Raw genomic sequence first — 17384 nt, 5'->3', positions numbered from 1 at the left:
ATCAGAATGCCTGCGCGCCGCGGCACATTGGAATCCAGGAAAAGTAGCCTGCAGAAACCGACCGCCGGCGGGGAAATCACCGACTGTCGCCGCTAGCACTAGGCTTTCCTGGGACGGGTGCGCGGTGCGCGGCAGTCCGTCCACCTCATCCTCCTCCCTCGACTCCCGTCGCCCAGCGCGTTAGTCTGGCCTCCGGCCTTTTGCGACCGGCGGGGGACCGAGTCCAGCCCGACTGACTGACTCTGACAACAAAATCGACGCCAGTCGACTAGTGGTGGCGCTCGTCGGCATTCCTGATGGAACAAGACACCACACCACGGCGGCGGCAGCACGAGCACGCGCAGCAATCGCTCGCCGGCGTCGCTGCTTGCTGGGCGCTCGCTGGCTTTGGCATTGGCATTGGCATTGGCTTTGGCATTGGCTTTGGCTTTGGCTTCGGCATTGGCATGCAGACTCGCACCAATGTCCCCAACTGCATTCTTTGTCCGACACCGTTGTCGTGGCTCGTCGTCCCAGCGCTGCTGATTTGCAAACCAAGACGCGTCTCGAGGGACGCTGCTCCGGTCCTTATAAAGCCGCCGCTTCGTCGGCTCAACGACAAAAGATTCTCTCGTCCTCATCACCAAGCAGCAAGGCCTCGATTCCACTCCTTCACCCAGCCCCCGAGCGCTCCCCCGTCACTCCTTTGACTCCCGACTCTGCAAGTTTCTGCATCCCTTTTGCTTTCACCCGGCCCCCCCTTTTCCGCGTACCGTTTGATACCGTTTTGCGTTGCCGCACCAGCCCATCCTCTCTCAAAAATAAGTGCACCATGCGTCCCTCGATCGTTGCCGCCCTCGGCGCTGGCCACCTCGCCATGGCCCAGTTCACCAACTCGACTTTGAGCGGCGCCATCTCCGCCACGGCCGGGCCCTTCACCCTGATGGGCTGCTTCACCTTGTCCATCCAGAGCACGCCGGGCTTCCAGATCGCTGGGTCGGTGAGCAGCATGAGCGTGAACCTGTGCGCGGCCAGCTGCCCTACCCTGCTGATGGGTGTCAGCGGAAAGTAAGTAGCTCCAGACGCGAGCGGACGGACGGGACTTCTCTCTTTCCTTTCTCCTCTTTCCCTCCCCTGCTCAAAGGAACCCCGGCGAAAGTGGAAGCTGACCACCGCCGGTGCTTTCCTCAGCAACTGCATCTGCGGCACCATTATGCCGGCCGCCGGGGCCCAGCAGGTCGACTCGAGCATGTGCACCCAGGCCGGCGCCGCCTTCGCCATCTACCAGCGCATGGCCTCGGCCTCCGGCACCGCAATGTCCACGTCGACCGCCACCAGCACCCAGGTCGTGACCATCACCTCGTGCCCGCCCTCCGTCACCAACTGCGCCGTCGGCTCCGTCGTCACCACGGTGTGCGCGCAGCCCACCACCGTCAGCAACCCGGCGCCCTCGTCGCCCGCCCTGTCCGTCTTCCAGCGCAACGCCATCACCTGCTACGGCGGCAACTGCGCCCCCCAGGCCCCCTGCGGCTGCCCCCAGAGGCAGCAGGTCGTCTGCAACGGCCAGGACTGCCGCACCGACGTCTGCACCACCGACCAGTGCAACCGGCTCGTCGTCTGCAACGGCTCCGGCGCCAACTGCGGCTACTACCAGTGCCAGGGACAGGCCTGCAGCCAGAGCAAGGTCGTCTGCTACAACGGCAACTGCGCCTGGCAGAACTGCATCGGCAACGAGTGCCAGAAGAACCTGGTGTGCAGCGGCGACAACTGCAAGCACGTCTCGTGCTCGGGCGGCAACTGCTACCAGAACATGATGTGCAACGCCAACGGCCAGAACTGCCAGCCCGCGTGCAGCGGCAACTGCCAGTACACGCCGGGATCCAACCCGAACCCGGGATCCAACCCGAACCCGGGATCCAACCCGAACCCGGGATCTAAGCCGAACCCGGGATCTAACTCGAACCCGGGATCCAACGGCACCATGGCTGTTCCCGGCTCTCCCTACCCCACCAAGGCTGTTGTTGCCGGAGCTGGCAGCATCGCCGCCAACCTTGTCGGAGTTGGAGCTGCCGCTGCTCTCCTGCTTGCCCTGTAAACGAGCAGGCGACGGGCGATTGAATGACGCGGGCACGGATACGTGTTGGACAATTGGGTTTTCACCCCCATCTATTTTTCACTCTTGCGAGCAAAGTCAGGGTCTGGTTGCATTGCTTGGTCCGTTTCACAGGGACGGGGCTCTTGTTTTTTTCTCTCGATGTTTTCTCATGCGGGAGGTATTTGTTTGACCGTTGGAGTTTTGTTATTTCTTCTCTCCCTTTTTTCCCGATGCCAACCATGTACGCGCGAGGCCGGAGGGAACCGATGAGCATGACTTCTACTCTAGTGTCAGGTCTCAGGTTTTGAATGAATGCAAGGGAAAAAAAAAAGAGAAGATACTATGTATGACGCGCACTCAAAAGTCCCCGTGATGGTGATCTGACGGTAACCTGACGCTGGAGCAACGGCAGCCTTTGTCATGGAGTGTATTCCAGAGTGCGACAAAGGCCTCGTCTTCATCTCGTCTTGGCTTGCAGCATGGGGCGTCTGTCCTCAACCCAGCCAACTTGTCACGTTGGACGCCGCAGATAGACCAGGGCTGGGCGGCCGGGCGGCCGTTGCGCCTCCCGAAGCTTTGCTTCTGCCGTTCCCGCCGCTGGGTGCAAGCCGCCGGCTCAAAACCAAAGCCCGTCCTTTGTGAGGAGGCCGTTTTTCTCAAGACGGCCCCGCAGATGTGACGTGTCGAAACTCTCGTCATTGTCGCCGTCGACGTCTCTTGGTGGTAAGCTGCCGCCACAGGCATACTAACGCGAGCCCCCCCCCCCCTTCCCCCCTGTCGATGGGGGCGATGGATCTGCAAGCCCGGTTTGTCCCACCCGCAGGCATCGCCGAGAAACCCACGAAATCCGGACTACGGAGCAGCTGCAGGGTTTTTTCCTGGTAGGGTAAGGCTGGAGTCGCTTGTTGGTTAAATTGTGAATGTATATATCCCTTTAGAGGTGCTAAGGTGCAGCTTTCGTATGTATCGGACCCACTTTTCGCTGAATACACCAGCAGGTACTCCGTACCTCCTAACATCAAATTGAAGCAACCGGTCCAGCTGCTTGCTACCTTTATCACTAAAATCCTTTCTATTAGAGATTATAGCATTTGCAGTAGAGCTTAATAGTACTGGTATAAGGAAGTCTAATACCTGCTAATTGCAGCCTATTAAAGAGGGTATAAAGAGACCTATTGCCTGTGGCTAAATTAGTAGGAATTGCCTTATAGCGCCCTATATGCCCTACGGAAGTGAGATGTAGCGCTTATGAATCTGGATATTTCGGATACTTCTGCCATCATACTATTTTATCGTGCTAATATACTCTTTAATCTACGGCTTTCTATTGGCTTAAACCCTGGTCTAGTACAAAAGCTGCACCTTAGCACCTTCAAAGTGATAAAACGAGACCCAAAAATAAAGAGATGGGTTGCATAGCTCGAGCCTCGTTTCGAGATGGTGGGCGCGGACGTTCAGACAGGAACCGCTGCATGTGAAGCGAGTCTGGTTCATGACGTTCCAGTCATGACGGGGATTTCCCCTCAAGAAATCCAGCGGCATGCCAGCCGACAAGTGGGGCCGACAGGGCCAAGGAATCTGCTGAAGGATATCGCCAAGAATCACAGGGCTTCGTCTGCTGTAAGGATGCCGCTGTATCACGTTTTGCAGCCATTTGCGCGCTGTGGATCCGACGAGGCCCTGCCGGGCTCCCCCAGTCTTACCAGGTAGGTGTGAAGTCTCGCTGCTGGTGGCTTTTCTGTCCCACAGCACAATCCAGACATTGACCAAATAATATAGTAAGTTGACTCTGCTTCTTGTGATGGAATCTGCAGGGCCTTTGGCATTGACCCCCCTTGCGCACATGCAGGCGGCCAATAAACCAACCAGTGGGCGGCATTCGCCCGCTGCAGACAGAATTCGAACCGGCTGCTATAATCCAAGACGTTAGCTCGAGCTTAGCTGTCGATACTTGTCGTCGTTCGTTCGTCGCTTGCGTCCTCTAGTAATGATTCGCCTTCTCCATCGGTCCATTGCCACCAAAGGGCAATTGGGACCAACCAGACCATAGCAGCCTTTGTTTCGTTTCGAAAAATTATCCTGGCAGGTGACGAACAAGACAGGCTGTTGATGGCCTAGGCTTTGACAGCTCTTACTATCGCGGATCGCCAAGGCCGTATATGACGCAACCTAGGACTGCCAAAAGTCGCCTGGCACTGGTACGGCAGCGACTATTACTCGGGAGCTGCTCAGTCACCCCCTTCGACGTCGATACTGGCTTCAGACCTTGAACCTGCCATCACCGACCCCCATCTCCACCAGACAGAGACAGGAGCTCGCGCATCCTCGACCAGGCAAGAGCACCTTGGCATCAACATTCCAAGAAATAAACACTACTTGGTAGTAGACTGCTGCTTGCCTTTGGGTGCTACCTCCCTCCGTCGACCCTGACACGCGAGGTTGGTATTGTGCTGGCCGACGGCAACTCAAACTAGAGTCATAGTACTGCAGGGTGAGGGATACCCTACTGCATTGACTCTCAGTTTTGCAAAGGTGGCCATCATCATCATTAGGATGGAGTACACGTCGGATTTGAAAGTGGTGCCCTCACTCTTCTCCCGGGAGACGGCAATTTCTGTTGCTTGCGACTCCATACAAGGCAACTATACTTCAATCCATAGAAAACGGTGAATTCGTGCAAGACGGCGACATGGAGGGTGACGCTCGCAGTCTCACAGAGAGCATCAGGCAGCTTGCTGTTGATGGCGGACTGGGGTAACTTGCGCACCACGCCAGCAAGTATGCCTTTCGAAACAATGGCTCTGATCAATACCTAGACGACCTTAAACATCATTGACCCTGCATTTGTGCGGGGACGCCTATTTCAATGCTCCCATAGGACAGCTACTCCAGGCGGGCGGGCAGGTGCTGGATCTGGGGAAGCCCGCAAGGCCTTGCGAACCGGAAGGGCTACCAAAGCAACCGCTAATCCGCGTGGAATCAACAGGTACTGGGACTGTCCCATGGTGCCTCGAGTGTAGGTGATAAGCTAGTCATGGACACCGCCCAGGATACCTACAAGACTGATTCATGAGGTATTTGCTAACAAGTTGCTCTTGCAGCAGCGGACATATCAAAGTTTCACGACTTGGAGTTGTCCCCAACTCAGCCAGATTGGGCCCTGGAAAAAGTCTCGTTCTTGGTCAATGAGCACGAATCACGCTGGAATTGTCCAGAAAACAGATTTGATTACATCCACGTTCGCCACCTTGTACATTCTATGGAGGATCGTCGTCAGACGTGGAAGCGTACCAAGTGAGTCTGGGGCGGTATATGGCAGGCTAAGTGGTGAGCCTTGAATCCTTTTTTTTATTATTTCAATTTTTTTTTTTTTAAACATTCCACCTTGGATAGTTTTCCTTTTAAGCTAACCTATCATTGTAGCCATATGAAACCCGGGGGATACGTCGTACACATTGCTGCGTGTGACGACGGCTCGTGCGACGGCTCATCTTCTGTTCGAGATTATCTAAACTATCTGCAAGCAGTGTTGAACTCAACGCAATGTAAATGACACCATCCACAGTGGATACAGAACGGGAAACAAATGAAGAAAGAAAGATGGAAAGAACTAGAGACCCGAAAATCGCACTACGCGGGAAAACCTGGACCATGCCACAGGGACCTATAACAGCGAATTTTGCGCGATCGATGGAAAGGTTGACAGGTATCCCTCCATAGGTTTTGAACGAAGGCCACATCGTACAGCTTGCGATACTGGAACCTGCCGCTTCCAGTCACCAAACTACGTTAAAGCTGATGATGAAGAAGATAAAAAAAAGGGTACTCGCTGCTACGAAAAGGGAAGATACAGCAGCACCCTTACAGGTGGCAACCAGAGGTCCATCAAAGACCACTGAGAAGGCAGTTACCCGAACCACGACAAAGTCAGACAGCCGACTCATACAACAGATCCCCGTATTTGCCCGAACGCATGTACTGTCGACGACTGAAGTATGCCGCGGAGACGGCAGTCAACCCTTCCTGGATAAGGAGTTATACAAGAGCATTGCGTCACTATACCCCAGGCCCCGCGGGCTCCAGCTGCGCCTCCCTAGGCTTATACTGCACCTCGCTACATAGGCTCCTGCCGCGCATCGTCGCCCGCCGCCTACCTGGGCACTCCTACGCCTAGGCCTTGCCGGGGTTATAGTTCGTATCACTATCCTATGCTTGAGGTATGCTGCCAAGACGGCATTGCCCTTTCCTGGTGAGGAGTTTTGGAGAGTTCTTCTTCCATCTGAATCCCTGAAGTTTATTCCCCCTTACTGGCTAAAGGATGCTGCGAAGATGGGAGTAACCCTTCCTGGACTAAGAGTTAACAACCCTTGCTGAATGAAAAGTTAACAACCCTTCCTAGATCAGGAGTTAAACGACCTTCCTGGATCAGGAGATGTTTTTCTTCCATCTGAATCCCTGAAGTTTATTCACCCCTTCCTGGCTAAAGGATGCTGCGAAGATGGGAGTAACCCTTTCTGGACTGAGAGTTAATAATACTTGCTGGATGAAAAGTTAACAACCCTTCCTAGAGTAGGAGTTAACTGACCTTCCTGGATCAGGAGATGTTTTTCTTCCATCTGAATCCCTGAAGTTTATTCACCCCTTCCTGGCTAAAGGATGCTGCGAAGATGGGAGTAACCCTTTCTGGACTAAGAGTTAATAACACTTGCTGGATGAAAAGTTAACAACCCTTCCTAGATTAGGAGTCAACTACCCTTCCTAGATCAGGAGTTACTGGATCAGGAGTTAACGAGAGCATTATCCTCAAGTACTCTAGATAACACACCTATGCTTCTGACCTTCCACGGAAACTTTTTATTCCATCTTAGTCCCCAAAGTTTATTATTCACCCTTCCCATCCAACGTATGCTGCGAAGATGGCATTGACCCCCCTGGATCCAAGAGTCACGCAGGAGCATTCCACCACAGTCCAAGGGCCGCCACGGCATAACGCACCGTGATGCCTATCGCCCCTCCCCGCAAGCATCTGGACTGTAAATACCGACAGTATACTCACCCTCGGCATGTAAAGAATTCTGCGGAGACGGCAGCCAGCCCTTGCTAGATGTGAGCCATGCGAGAGTGCCATCCTGCATAAACACCTGCTATGCTTGACGCCTTGCGCGGAACGCATTCTCGCGCTCGGCGCCCAAAGGGACGCTGGCGGAGACGGCATCCCCGTCCCGTTTTGCGTTTACCTTTTGGCTGGGAGCGCGAAGCAAAACCTTGACGCCTGGCCACGACGGCGCAGAAAAGCCCGTCGATGCGGCCGATATACTTTCTGTCTCGAGGAGCAGGCTGAGCTTATTCCGGGAGGAATGGGTGTATAAAGAGGAGGGTTGGGCGCGCCCTGGCAGACTTGGGAGACTGGCACCGTCATTGTTCAAAGCCATCTACACACACACATTACCAGGCTTGAATCTCTGAATAACAACTCACAAAAACCTGAGTGGACGCGCTCTGCCAGACTTGAAAAACCGGCATCATTTTTATTTGAGGCAATCCACACACATCAAAACAACAACTCACAAACCTAAGTGGACGCACTCTGTCAGACTTGAAAAACTGGCATTATTTCTACTTGAAGCAATCTACACATATCAAAACAACAACTCACAAACCCGAGTGGACGCGCTCTGCCAGACTTGAACAACTGGCATAATCATTGATCAAAGCCATATACACACATCACCATCACTGTCACACATTCTGTCTGGACATCTCCTAGACATCTTGTCCTATCCTCTTTTCTCGTGCAGCTCTGCAGAACAGCGCAGTATGTTGCAGACACGCAGGACTGCAGCAGCGATTCTGGGCCAAAGTGCTGACCACTCAGTCCAGATGGCTCACTGGGAAAGCACCTGCATCAGCATTGCCTCGCGGCTCAGCCCCGCGGAGGAAAAAGCAGCACGGCCAGCAGCGCCTACGCCTGCTCCTGCCACTGCACCTGCACCTTCATCTTCACCTGCACCTGCACCTGCGCCTGCCACTGCGCCTGCGTCTGTGCCCGCAGCAGCAGCAGCAGCACCACCACCACCACCACCAGAAGCAGCAGCAGCACCACTACCACCATCCCCTGCGGCAGACAAGTCGCCATTCACTGCTGACGAGAACCGGGCTGCGGACTCGAGTGAAGACGAGTCAGAGACAGAGGAAGAAACTGTCATGCACAACATGGTCCGCTGCCAGAGGTGCCTCAGGTTGTTCCCCCGAAGGGCCATGGCAGATCACCAGAAGACGCATTTCCTCGGCGGCACGGGCAAAGAAGGCGTGCAGGTCGGCCGGGCTCGGGCCTGCGACCACTGCCGCGGGGGAGGCAAGCCCTGCGTCGTGGCCAGACAACCAAACCACAAGGCCCTGAGGACAGTCGGGTGCCTGTCGTGCTTGATGAGGCGGACACGATGCTCCTTTACGGCGAGGTACAGCAGCCTGGACGTGCGGTCGATGGACAAGCACCCGGCGATGCAGTGACGAGGTCCTAAAGGCTTGCTATGCGTGGCCGGGCGTCAGACGAGGTTGATACACTTCGGGGGCGCAATACCTTTGGGGAGTACATGTCTTTGGCATATGTACATTCAAGGGATGGGCGGTTTTTTTTTTTACCCTTTTTTTTTTCCACCTTTTGTCTCGTCGGCTGTCAAGTCTCGTCTATACACTTCTATTCACTGTTGGAAAGCACACATTTGGCATGGCAGCGTTTGAACGTTACCCCGCAGTAATACAACATCTGGCGGCGAATCCGCTCGTCGTGCGTAGTTCTGGCCCCGTGAATGACCTTGTGACTGTTGGAGGCGAGCATGAAGCAAAGCGCGGAGTTGGATGGGCGTCATGGACGTGGGCTCGGCGGGTGATTTCTCCGGGCTGCGCGCGTCGCGCCCCAGGGCCCCAAGGTGGCTCGTGAGTCCCGAGTCTCGAGGTTGCAAGTTGCCGTGGAGTGTCTGCCTGTCTACCTGCTTTTGCTTTTGCTCTTGCTTGCGGCCGCCGGCACTTGCAGTTGCGGCGGTTGCAGTTGTAGTCCCCCCCAGCCGCTGAAGAATCCGAGGCCGTCCCACGTGGCGGACGGCTAACCTTGGCGGCCCTCGCCCCGGCCGCCAACGGCGCCGCTCAACCCCCGGCCTTGTTCGGAGGCCTCGGCCCAGCGACCGGGGCGAGGAAGAAGCCAAAGAGGAAGGCAGCCGCCCGTCAAGCCTCGAGGCATGTCTTGCCCAAAGATGCGGCGCAGGCAGAACCCCCGTGCTGAGGGCCCTGTGAAACTTGGTGCATGCCGGCGGCCTGACGGGGGATTTTTGGCACCCGCTCACGCCGCGACGGCAGCTTCATGGGGTACGAAACGAGCTGGAGGGGAGCGAGCTGGGCATTGGTGCAGCGCGGTAAGGCAGCAGGACCGACGTGGGATGGAACCGGAGGGGCGTGCAAAGAGACTGACTGGCCCCGGGAGGTGGGTTCCAAGGACTTTGTCGGGTTCGGGTCGCAAGTCATGGTCGCGACTTGGGATGCAGACTTGCCTGAGAGGAGCTCGGGAAGAAGGTGCATACCAAGACGGCTCTGCTGATTGCGTGATCCAGATCTCCGGGCCGGCCCATGCTTCACAACACGCATGTAGAACCTGGCTTTTCTTTGACCTTGCTTTGCGAGGCTGTGGGTGTCTGAGCTTCCGAGGAGCCAAGACCCCTCGAGGGCAAGGGCCCAAAGGGCAAGGCAGAAGAAAGCAAACAAAGCTCCCATACACCGTCATTTCATTTCACACGAATCTGCAGCCCAACTCGGCTTCTGCGTTTGACGTCAGTCACTGCATGAAAACGGGACGGAGAATACATCGTCCGCGCACGGCGCAACCGTGGTGCTCTGTCGCGGCAATGTTTCCAGTGCTTGGCTCGGCTGTCAATGAGAAGATTGACGGGAAAAAAAACAAAAAAAATAAAAAAAAGACGGGAGAAGGAACCGACGTACCAGACCAGGGAAGCCCTGATTCTTGACTCGTTCTGATGGCCATCCTGACTCTTGACCCAGCTCGGTCCACTGTTTGTCCTCGTCGGTGTCGACTCTCGCCCAGGCTACCAGGCCGACGATGACCCCCAAAAGAGTCGGTCAGCAACTGGGTCTGAGGCAGGTCACCGTTGTCGGAAGGAAAATATACAGCAGCGTCTGTTGTTGTCGCAAATGCAGCCAACCAGGCTGGGCGATTACCTGCATCAACGGAGTCACGGACGACAAGGATAACTGATCTGGCGCCGACTGGCGGGGGCGACCCAAGTCCTCCCACACCTCCGACGGTGTTTTCCTCTCGCGCCAATCAGAACCACCTGGCCCAATACTTGGTGCGCTGCCTGATTCGACAGAAGAGGCGCCTTTGGACATCAATACAGGAGAGAAGAAGCCTTGGGCGGGAGAGTATGCCTAAAGTCAAGATGCGAGAGAGGGACCGAGTCTGTCTCTTTGAGTCACATGCTGGGTTTCTGGGTTTTTTTAGCCAACGCGAGGAATCTAAAAATGAGGAAGAAGAAAAAACAAAGAAAAAAAAAAAAGGAAGCAAAGCAAAAGGACGGGCAAACAAAACATGTGATTATCGCCACGTTGTGGCTGTCGTGTCTCGTTTGTATAAAATGGCGGAGGGAAAAAAAACCTCCGCACCGGGGAATGAAAAGACAAGAAAAGAAAAAAAAAAAAAACGAAAAAAGTCCCAAACATGATATTACTCTGGAGCCTGGAGTCAACAGCACACGCCGCAAACCGTATCGAGCCCAATAGGGCCCCAGCTACCGAGTTAGCGCACAGGAAGTGTCTGGTGCCTGATCGAGCTAGTTGCCCACTGTAATGCCTGTTCATCGAGGCCACTTTGGTGGAGGGTAGGGTGTAATCTTTACAGAATCTCGAGTCTCCCAACCCATCTTCGTGGTACTTCCGAGTGAAGCCGTTTTCAACGTTGGGCCTACGTGCCGTGTGAGTGACGTCGCCATGGGCTGGTCGGAACCCATCATGATAATACGGAATGGTGGCAGCGTCTCTTGTTGCGACGGCAGCGCTGGAGCATCGCCCTTGTCCTTTCCCAACAATCGTCCCCTACCAAGTAGTCAGTGTGCGGACAACAGACAACATCTGCAGTGTCGCGGACCTTGCAGGAAACGGGACGCTGCGGCTCCTTCGCCGCCAACGGTGGGACCTTTCAAAGTTTGTCTGACTTGTCTTGTTGATTGTAGAGCTGACCTGGGTCCACCTACGTACGGAGTAAGACTGGCAAAACGTTGCAATCATGAGGCGGCCTCGACATGTCATTTTGTATTCGCATTCCAGAAATGCAAAGCCTCGAGCTCGTCAACATAGAGTAGGCTAGTAGCATGGGTTGATGAGGGGGTTGATGAAGAGTAATCCTCTTCACGTTGGCCTGGAGGGCGCAGCCAGGCTCGAGGCGATGTCCTTGGCATCATACTTGATGAACAGTCGCGAACCCGTTGAGCAGTCTTGCGGCGCTATGCTCTTCGCTGACTAAACAGGTGCAGAGTTCTGGTTTCCCATTCTCACTACCACGACTGTTGCCCAAGGCCAGGAGAAACAAAGGTACCGACATCGAGACATTCGCAGCACTCCGCACTGATAGTCTAGAGTCTGGACTATAGGAATAGCAACTGCCCGTGGATTACGGGGTACATTGACAAGTAACAGCAACGGAGAGGCCGAGAGACATTTGGCAGGCGCGATTGGATGACCACCTCGGGGGCGAGCTGGCGGCTCATGTCCATCATTTCATATATTTAGTGTTGAGAGCATTGGCACGCTCTGCTTAGACGGACGGTCTGGTGGACTTTCTTTTTCAGATAGAAACGCGAAAACTCCGTTGGAACACGGAATCCGGAGTACGGAGCACCAGCACATGACTTGTTTGCGTCCTCTTTCTTACTCCTGTACGGAGTAATTGCATGTTATTTCCCAAAACAGGGCAGACGCATATAGGATTCCAGGGTCGCCTTGCTGTGTTGCCTTGCTGTGCGATGCCGCGAGTGGCACGACAGGCTGCGTCAATGTTTTCCACTGCAGTGGACAACCAAGGCAAAGAAGATGCTTTGACCACGTCCTTATCTGCAAATTATTGCATGCCACCTGAGGATTGGTCCAGACTCCAAACGCCTAGCACGAACTGGGTCGATAGCCTTGGTGTATCAGGGGCTTTCATGGCGCAGGGGAATTGATGATCATCGGGCCTGCAAGACTGACCTTGCCGGGGTTTCCTCTGTACAAATAACATTTGACAGGGGAAAATTTTTTTTCTTTCGGACGGCGAAACCACCCCGAGCACAACCCTTACCATAAAAGTTCAAGATTGTGTGGAAGTGTCGAGAGGCTGAGAGCAGCGAATTGGGGCCTCGGGTGGTAATTTCGCTTATTATTTTAGTAGATTGCTTCTTGATCCATGAGGCAACACACTGCCAAGGAAGAATGTCAGTGAGGCAGGGCACGGCAGGGTTAGCATCCATGCAGTCCAAGGACGGGGGGGGGGGGGGTTGTTCATCCGGCTTGGTCCTTGAAACGGGGAGAAGAAAGAGTGGCCAAAAATGTTAAAAAAAAAAGAAAGAAAGAAAAAGTCCAGGGAATAAGCAAGACGGTGGAGCGTGTAGATTATCTCCCTACCAGGAATGCACCTGGTCGACAAGCATCAACCTTGTAGTCGTGGTGGAAGCATAGAACCGGCCGACACCAGATTGTTCATGTTTAGATGTTGGCTGGTTTAGCCACTGCTAGGGACGATGCTGCGTCGGCGGATCGACCTCGTGCATCGCCGCATGAAAGGTTCCTGAAGCGGGACTTTGTACGGAGTACTCGTCCACATCTGGTAGAATTAGGATATAGTAACGGTAGCTAGCAGTCGGGTCATAGTCAGAGTCACTTCCTGTCAGTTGCATGTCCCTAAACGGTGGCAGTGCCGTCGGGTTGGCCTTTATCACGTACGATTTTTTCGTCAAGGAAAGAAACGATTATCTTGCCGAGAGCATCATGGATCCTTCGTGGATTGACTTGCCTCCCTCGGTGAACTTCCTTCCAGGCTACAGCTGGCTGGCGGCTGGGCTGGCGGCTGGCGGCCGCCTTGGGTACTTCGCATCCCCACCTGAACCAGACAGATTTCCATCCGCTAAAACGCCCGGCCTGTCAAAGCTACACCCTCTCCGGCCACCAGAAATACTCAATATACAGTTGACCCACTTGTACCAGACGCCATGCACGCTCCATGCCTCCCCCCCCTCCCCCTTTTAAGGCTCCCGATGGAAAACGAGTCAGTAGAAATGGTGGTGGCTACAATTCTCGGCGCCGTCATGTCCTGTCTCTTCCCGGCAAGTTTTCTCCTCGCATCAGCTACGCACATAGTACAGCTGCTGGCTGGCCAAGACAACCTTTCTATTTCTTGGTCAGCTGCTGGGAAACAGCAAAGCACGCAACGCATGGAAACCACTCAATGGCGCAACACCAACCAGTCGGGCATACTCTGGATGTTTGCTTGAGACAAATGGAAGCTGGTTGCCCTGCAAGTGGAACATGCACGTTGATTGGCCAGATGGACCCTGCGCCCAGCACCAAAGGGCTGCCCGTCATTTGGGTCCTGTCAGGGGGTACTTCTCCTCAATACCTGGTACTTGCTTTGCTACAGAGTACTCAGGCGGACACGCGCAGAGAGAGAGAGAGTGAGAGAGAGAGAGAGGCTGGCTGGTCATGGTAAGCAACGCGTACCTGTTGCCACCGGCACCTTCAAAGTTTCATGAGCGAATAATTAACTCAATGACTCATCTTGTCGCGCGAGGACGGAGGGTGGATGGGTGAGAGGTCTGGTTCCCGCTGTCGTACCGAGTACCGGGACAGACACCCAGAGAGCACCACACAGAAGCCGCCCGAAGCACGACGAAACAGCAGGAAAATCTGGCGGATGACAATTCACAACACGTCTGGTGCCTTGCCAAGACTTCTCTTCTTTCCATGTCTTCTTTTTTCCTTCCTTTTCTTTCTCGCTCGCAAAAGATCGTTGGTCCTCCTCACATGGGAGGTGTGGACATTACGGATACATGTATCACCAATTGGCTACTCCGCTCCGGAGTCCGTACATGTGCGCACTGCGCACCAACAATCTTTCGCTTGGGTAACCGTGAACAGCTAAAGCGCTGAGCACTCTCTCTACTCCGTCTGCCTTCGATCCATGCATGGCTGCCATGCTACTACCACCCCCCCCACCCCACCCGCCGCCGCCGCACCCCACCACACCCTCTTGCCTGCGTTCCCTTGACGGGTCAGTGTCACGCAGTGTTCAGACCTGCACCCCTGTGCTCACTGTGCTCATGTTGTTTCCCCTGTTTTCCCTTGTGCTAGCGGACCCGGCTTAGGGCGAAAAAGCCCCTCCTGAGCTCCGTCCAGAGCGTGGCCGTCAGCTGTCTGCTCTGCCCTCCCGTCTTTTTGCCACCTGATTTTTATAAGTACCGCCCCAACTCCACCCACACCACGTCTTTCTTGCTCCTTCACAAGATTTTGGCATTCGCCAATCAACAAAAAATTTGACAAATCTTTCATCAACTTGATCAAGGCGTGTCGGCTCTTCATTCGACATCCGTCCATCCGCTCTCTTTACGCGTCATTGGGAAAGTGTTTTTTTTTTCGCTGGTTGCCTACCCAGCGTCCTCATTGCCACCCCTCAGGTCCCTCCCGAGAACCTGACCATATATAATTCCTCTATTTCGCAGGGGAATAGCAGCACATTTCTCTTCGCCCCGGTCATGTTTGCAGTAGCAGGATCGTGTTCTAACCCCTACTCCTCCGACCACATACCGAGGTGACGAGCCCAACGTTCGCCGCTACGCTCTCCCATACGTCTCTGTCGCGACATCTACCAAGCAGAAGCCGCGACTTGATTGCGTCGTTTCTTTTATTTTCCTCAGCAGATCGAGGGGCACCTCGGACACAAAAAGCATCATTAGTACACCTGTTTTTGTTGTTGGCCACGTTGGGCCGGAGCAGATCTGACGGACAGCACAACTTGGCTGCGTGTCGGTGTGGCATAGCAGACTTTTGATATTCGACCATGAACTATCCATCGCCTCGAACGCCAGGATCCACTCCGGCGCACGACTGGGAATATTCTCGCATGTCATCGGCCACGCCGACTCCTTCTCCTCGACCGAATTGGTTCGACTCGTCGACTCCCCGGCGTCCCGCGACTCGAGCGGCTCACACCAGAGCCAGCAGCTACTCGCAGCATGGTGGCGGTGGCAGCACCCCCCGGACGCATCTAGAGTCCCCGAGGTACAATAGTTGTGGAGACTATTGTACGGTAGATGTGAGTTTCCAAGATTTCCCGTCGTCTCGCCGGACCTCGGCCCAATACCAGACTCCGCCCAGGCGCGATCGCCGAAACTCGTACACCTATGTCCGGGCTTCCACTCCCTATGGAGAATCCGACGAGGACGAGCTCATCGAAGCTATGGGGTTCACCTTGAAGATACCTGCCCGGACCCGTTTCAAGAGCCGCCACACCGCGAACGCAACCATGCACGATTGGGGATGGTACACTAATCACGGCCTCCATCCGCAGAGCTCACCGTATTATGCCGACCCTGCCTATGCGCGGACCTCGCCTTATGACTCACCTCAGCAGCCACCGCCGCAGGCACGTCCCCCGACCAGCCACGGCCATGCGCGTCGCTCCTCCACCTCGGTCCCGCAGCGGCCATCCACTGTGCGGCCGGGTGCCAGCGGCGGCCAACGCTCCAAACCACCGCCGGCCCCCGCCAAGGCTACCGAGGCTGATGCCAAGAGGCATCGAATTCCCCAAGGCTATCAGCTCAAAAACTGGGACCCAAACGAGGAGCCCATTCTCCTGCTGGGCAGCGTGTTTGATGCCAACAGCCTCGGCAAATGGATCTACGACTGGACCGTCTATGCCCAAGGTGCCAGCAGCCCCATTGCTGACATGTCGGGTGAGCTTTGGCTGCTCCTGATCCAGCTGGCTGGCAAAATGAAGCGCGCAGTAGAGGTTGCCGGACGCGTCCGCAGTGCCGAAAACAGGGACATCATCAATGACTTTATAGATTCGGGTGAGCGTCTGACGGACAAGCTACGCAGTCTTTTGAAAGCCTGTGAGTCGCCCATGCTCAAAGCTGCCAAAAAGAAAGGATCCGGCCTAGGCAAACACTCGGGCATGGAGTTTGTCAACACCCTCTTTGGTCGCGAACGGGAGCTGGCCAAGACGGAAAAGTTTATGCAGAATGTCCGACTTTTCAACCTGCGATTCGATGCCAACTGCGAGGAGATTGTCCAGAATCCGACAATCTAGATGGCACGATTCAACCCTTTGGAGAGGACCACGTAGGATCCAGACCACGGATCGCCTCGAGATTTTTTTTTTTTTTTTTACCGTCCCCCCCCCCCCCCCCTTGCCATCTCATGGTCATTGTCATCATGATGCCGGAACTTTAGCTCCGCGCGGATACCCCCTATTTTTTTTTTATTTCTATGTTTTGTTTATCAAATCCTGAGTGGACAAGCCAGGAGATTGTGTACTATACGGATTTCCATATCAGGCCAGCGGATCCTCAAAGGACATACAGACCAGGCCCAGACGGATGACTTTTGTTTTATTTCATTTGTTTTACGCTTCAAACTAGGAGGCCGGGAGGCCTGACGCTGGATTTCGACTTTTCTGCTTTTGCTGAAAAAAGTTTTTCAAAGACTATCTATTTACCTGGGGCAACCTGTACTACCAGCAATGCAATGCGCACATGGGAAAGGACTCGGAGCAAGGGGCATTTTTCCTATCTAGAGATACCCAAAAAATTTTCCATTTCGAGCGTCGCAGGATCTGGCCAGCAAGCTGCGCACAGATGAGAAGAGGGAGACGTACGTGATTTGATATACCTGGGGTTTAATTGGTCTGGAAAAGACGTGTATTGTATGGTGGGAGAAGGGGGGGGGGAGACGGGGTGTTGGATCGGAATTTAGACTAGATGCATATAAACTGTGATTGGATCACGGCCCTTTTCTTTTCTTTTCTTTTTCTTTTTCAATTTTTTTATTTCATTTTTTTCAGTCTCCTTCTTTTCTGGATGTGCTGCTTCTGGTGCTGGGCGTGGGCGGTGGTGACATGTCCAAGTGTTCAAGGTAGCCCATTGCGTCATATGGCCGTGGCATGTGTCTGGTCTCTGCTCCGTCGTGCAAAGGGCTGCCACGGCCCATGGCCACAACTGGTCGACGCAGGCTTCGCTGTCGGACGTGTGCTAGTGCTGCCGTGCTGCCACGCCACGGA

General features: G+C 54.6%; 4 protein-coding genes across 4 annotated transcripts; 3 read left to right on the top strand and 1 right to left on the bottom strand.

The window, feature by feature from the left end:
• Positions 1–296: 296 nt before the first annotated feature.
• UV8b_08025 (uncharacterized protein) lies at positions 297–689 on the top strand (the record flags this gene model as incomplete). The annotated part of the gene is made up of 1 exon (XM_043145522.1): positions 297–689. One exon carries the CDS (start codon positions 297–299, stop codon positions 687–689), a length of 393 nt encoding a protein of 130 aa, XP_043001457.1.
• A 122-nt stretch (positions 690–811) lies between these two features.
• On the top strand, positions 812–2074 carry UV8b_08024 (uncharacterized protein; the record flags this gene model as incomplete). Its single annotated transcript, XM_043145521.1, has 2 exons — positions 812–1047; positions 1171–2074. 2 exons carry the CDS (start codon positions 812–814, stop codon positions 2072–2074), a joined length of 1140 nt encoding a protein of 379 aa, XP_043001456.1.
• Positions 2075–8775: 6701 nt separating this feature from the next.
• On the bottom strand, positions 8776–9712 carry UV8b_08023 (uncharacterized protein; the record flags this gene model as incomplete). Its single annotated transcript, XM_043145520.1, has 2 exons — positions 8776–9100; positions 9540–9712. The coding sequence occupies 2 exons, from the start codon at positions 9710–9712 to the stop codon at positions 8776–8778; spliced, it is 498 nt and encodes a 165-aa protein (XP_043001455.1).
• Positions 9713–15164: 5452 nt separating this feature from the next.
• UV8b_08022 (uncharacterized protein) lies at positions 15165–16415 on the top strand (the record flags this gene model as incomplete). Its single annotated transcript, XM_043145519.1, has 1 exon — positions 15165–16415. The coding sequence occupies one exon, from the start codon at positions 15165–15167 to the stop codon at positions 16413–16415; it is 1251 nt and encodes a 416-aa protein (XP_043001454.1).
• Between the last annotated feature and the right edge of the window lie 969 nt (positions 16416–17384).

The sequence above is a fragment of the Ustilaginoidea virens genome, chromosome 7 (assembly GCF_000687475.1).
Source record: "Ustilaginoidea virens chromosome 7, complete sequence".
In the NCBI taxonomy this organism is placed as follows: Eukaryota; Fungi; Ascomycota; class Sordariomycetes; order Hypocreales; family Clavicipitaceae; genus Ustilaginoidea; species Ustilaginoidea virens.
This window is presented reverse-complemented; position numbering and strand designations above follow the sequence as displayed.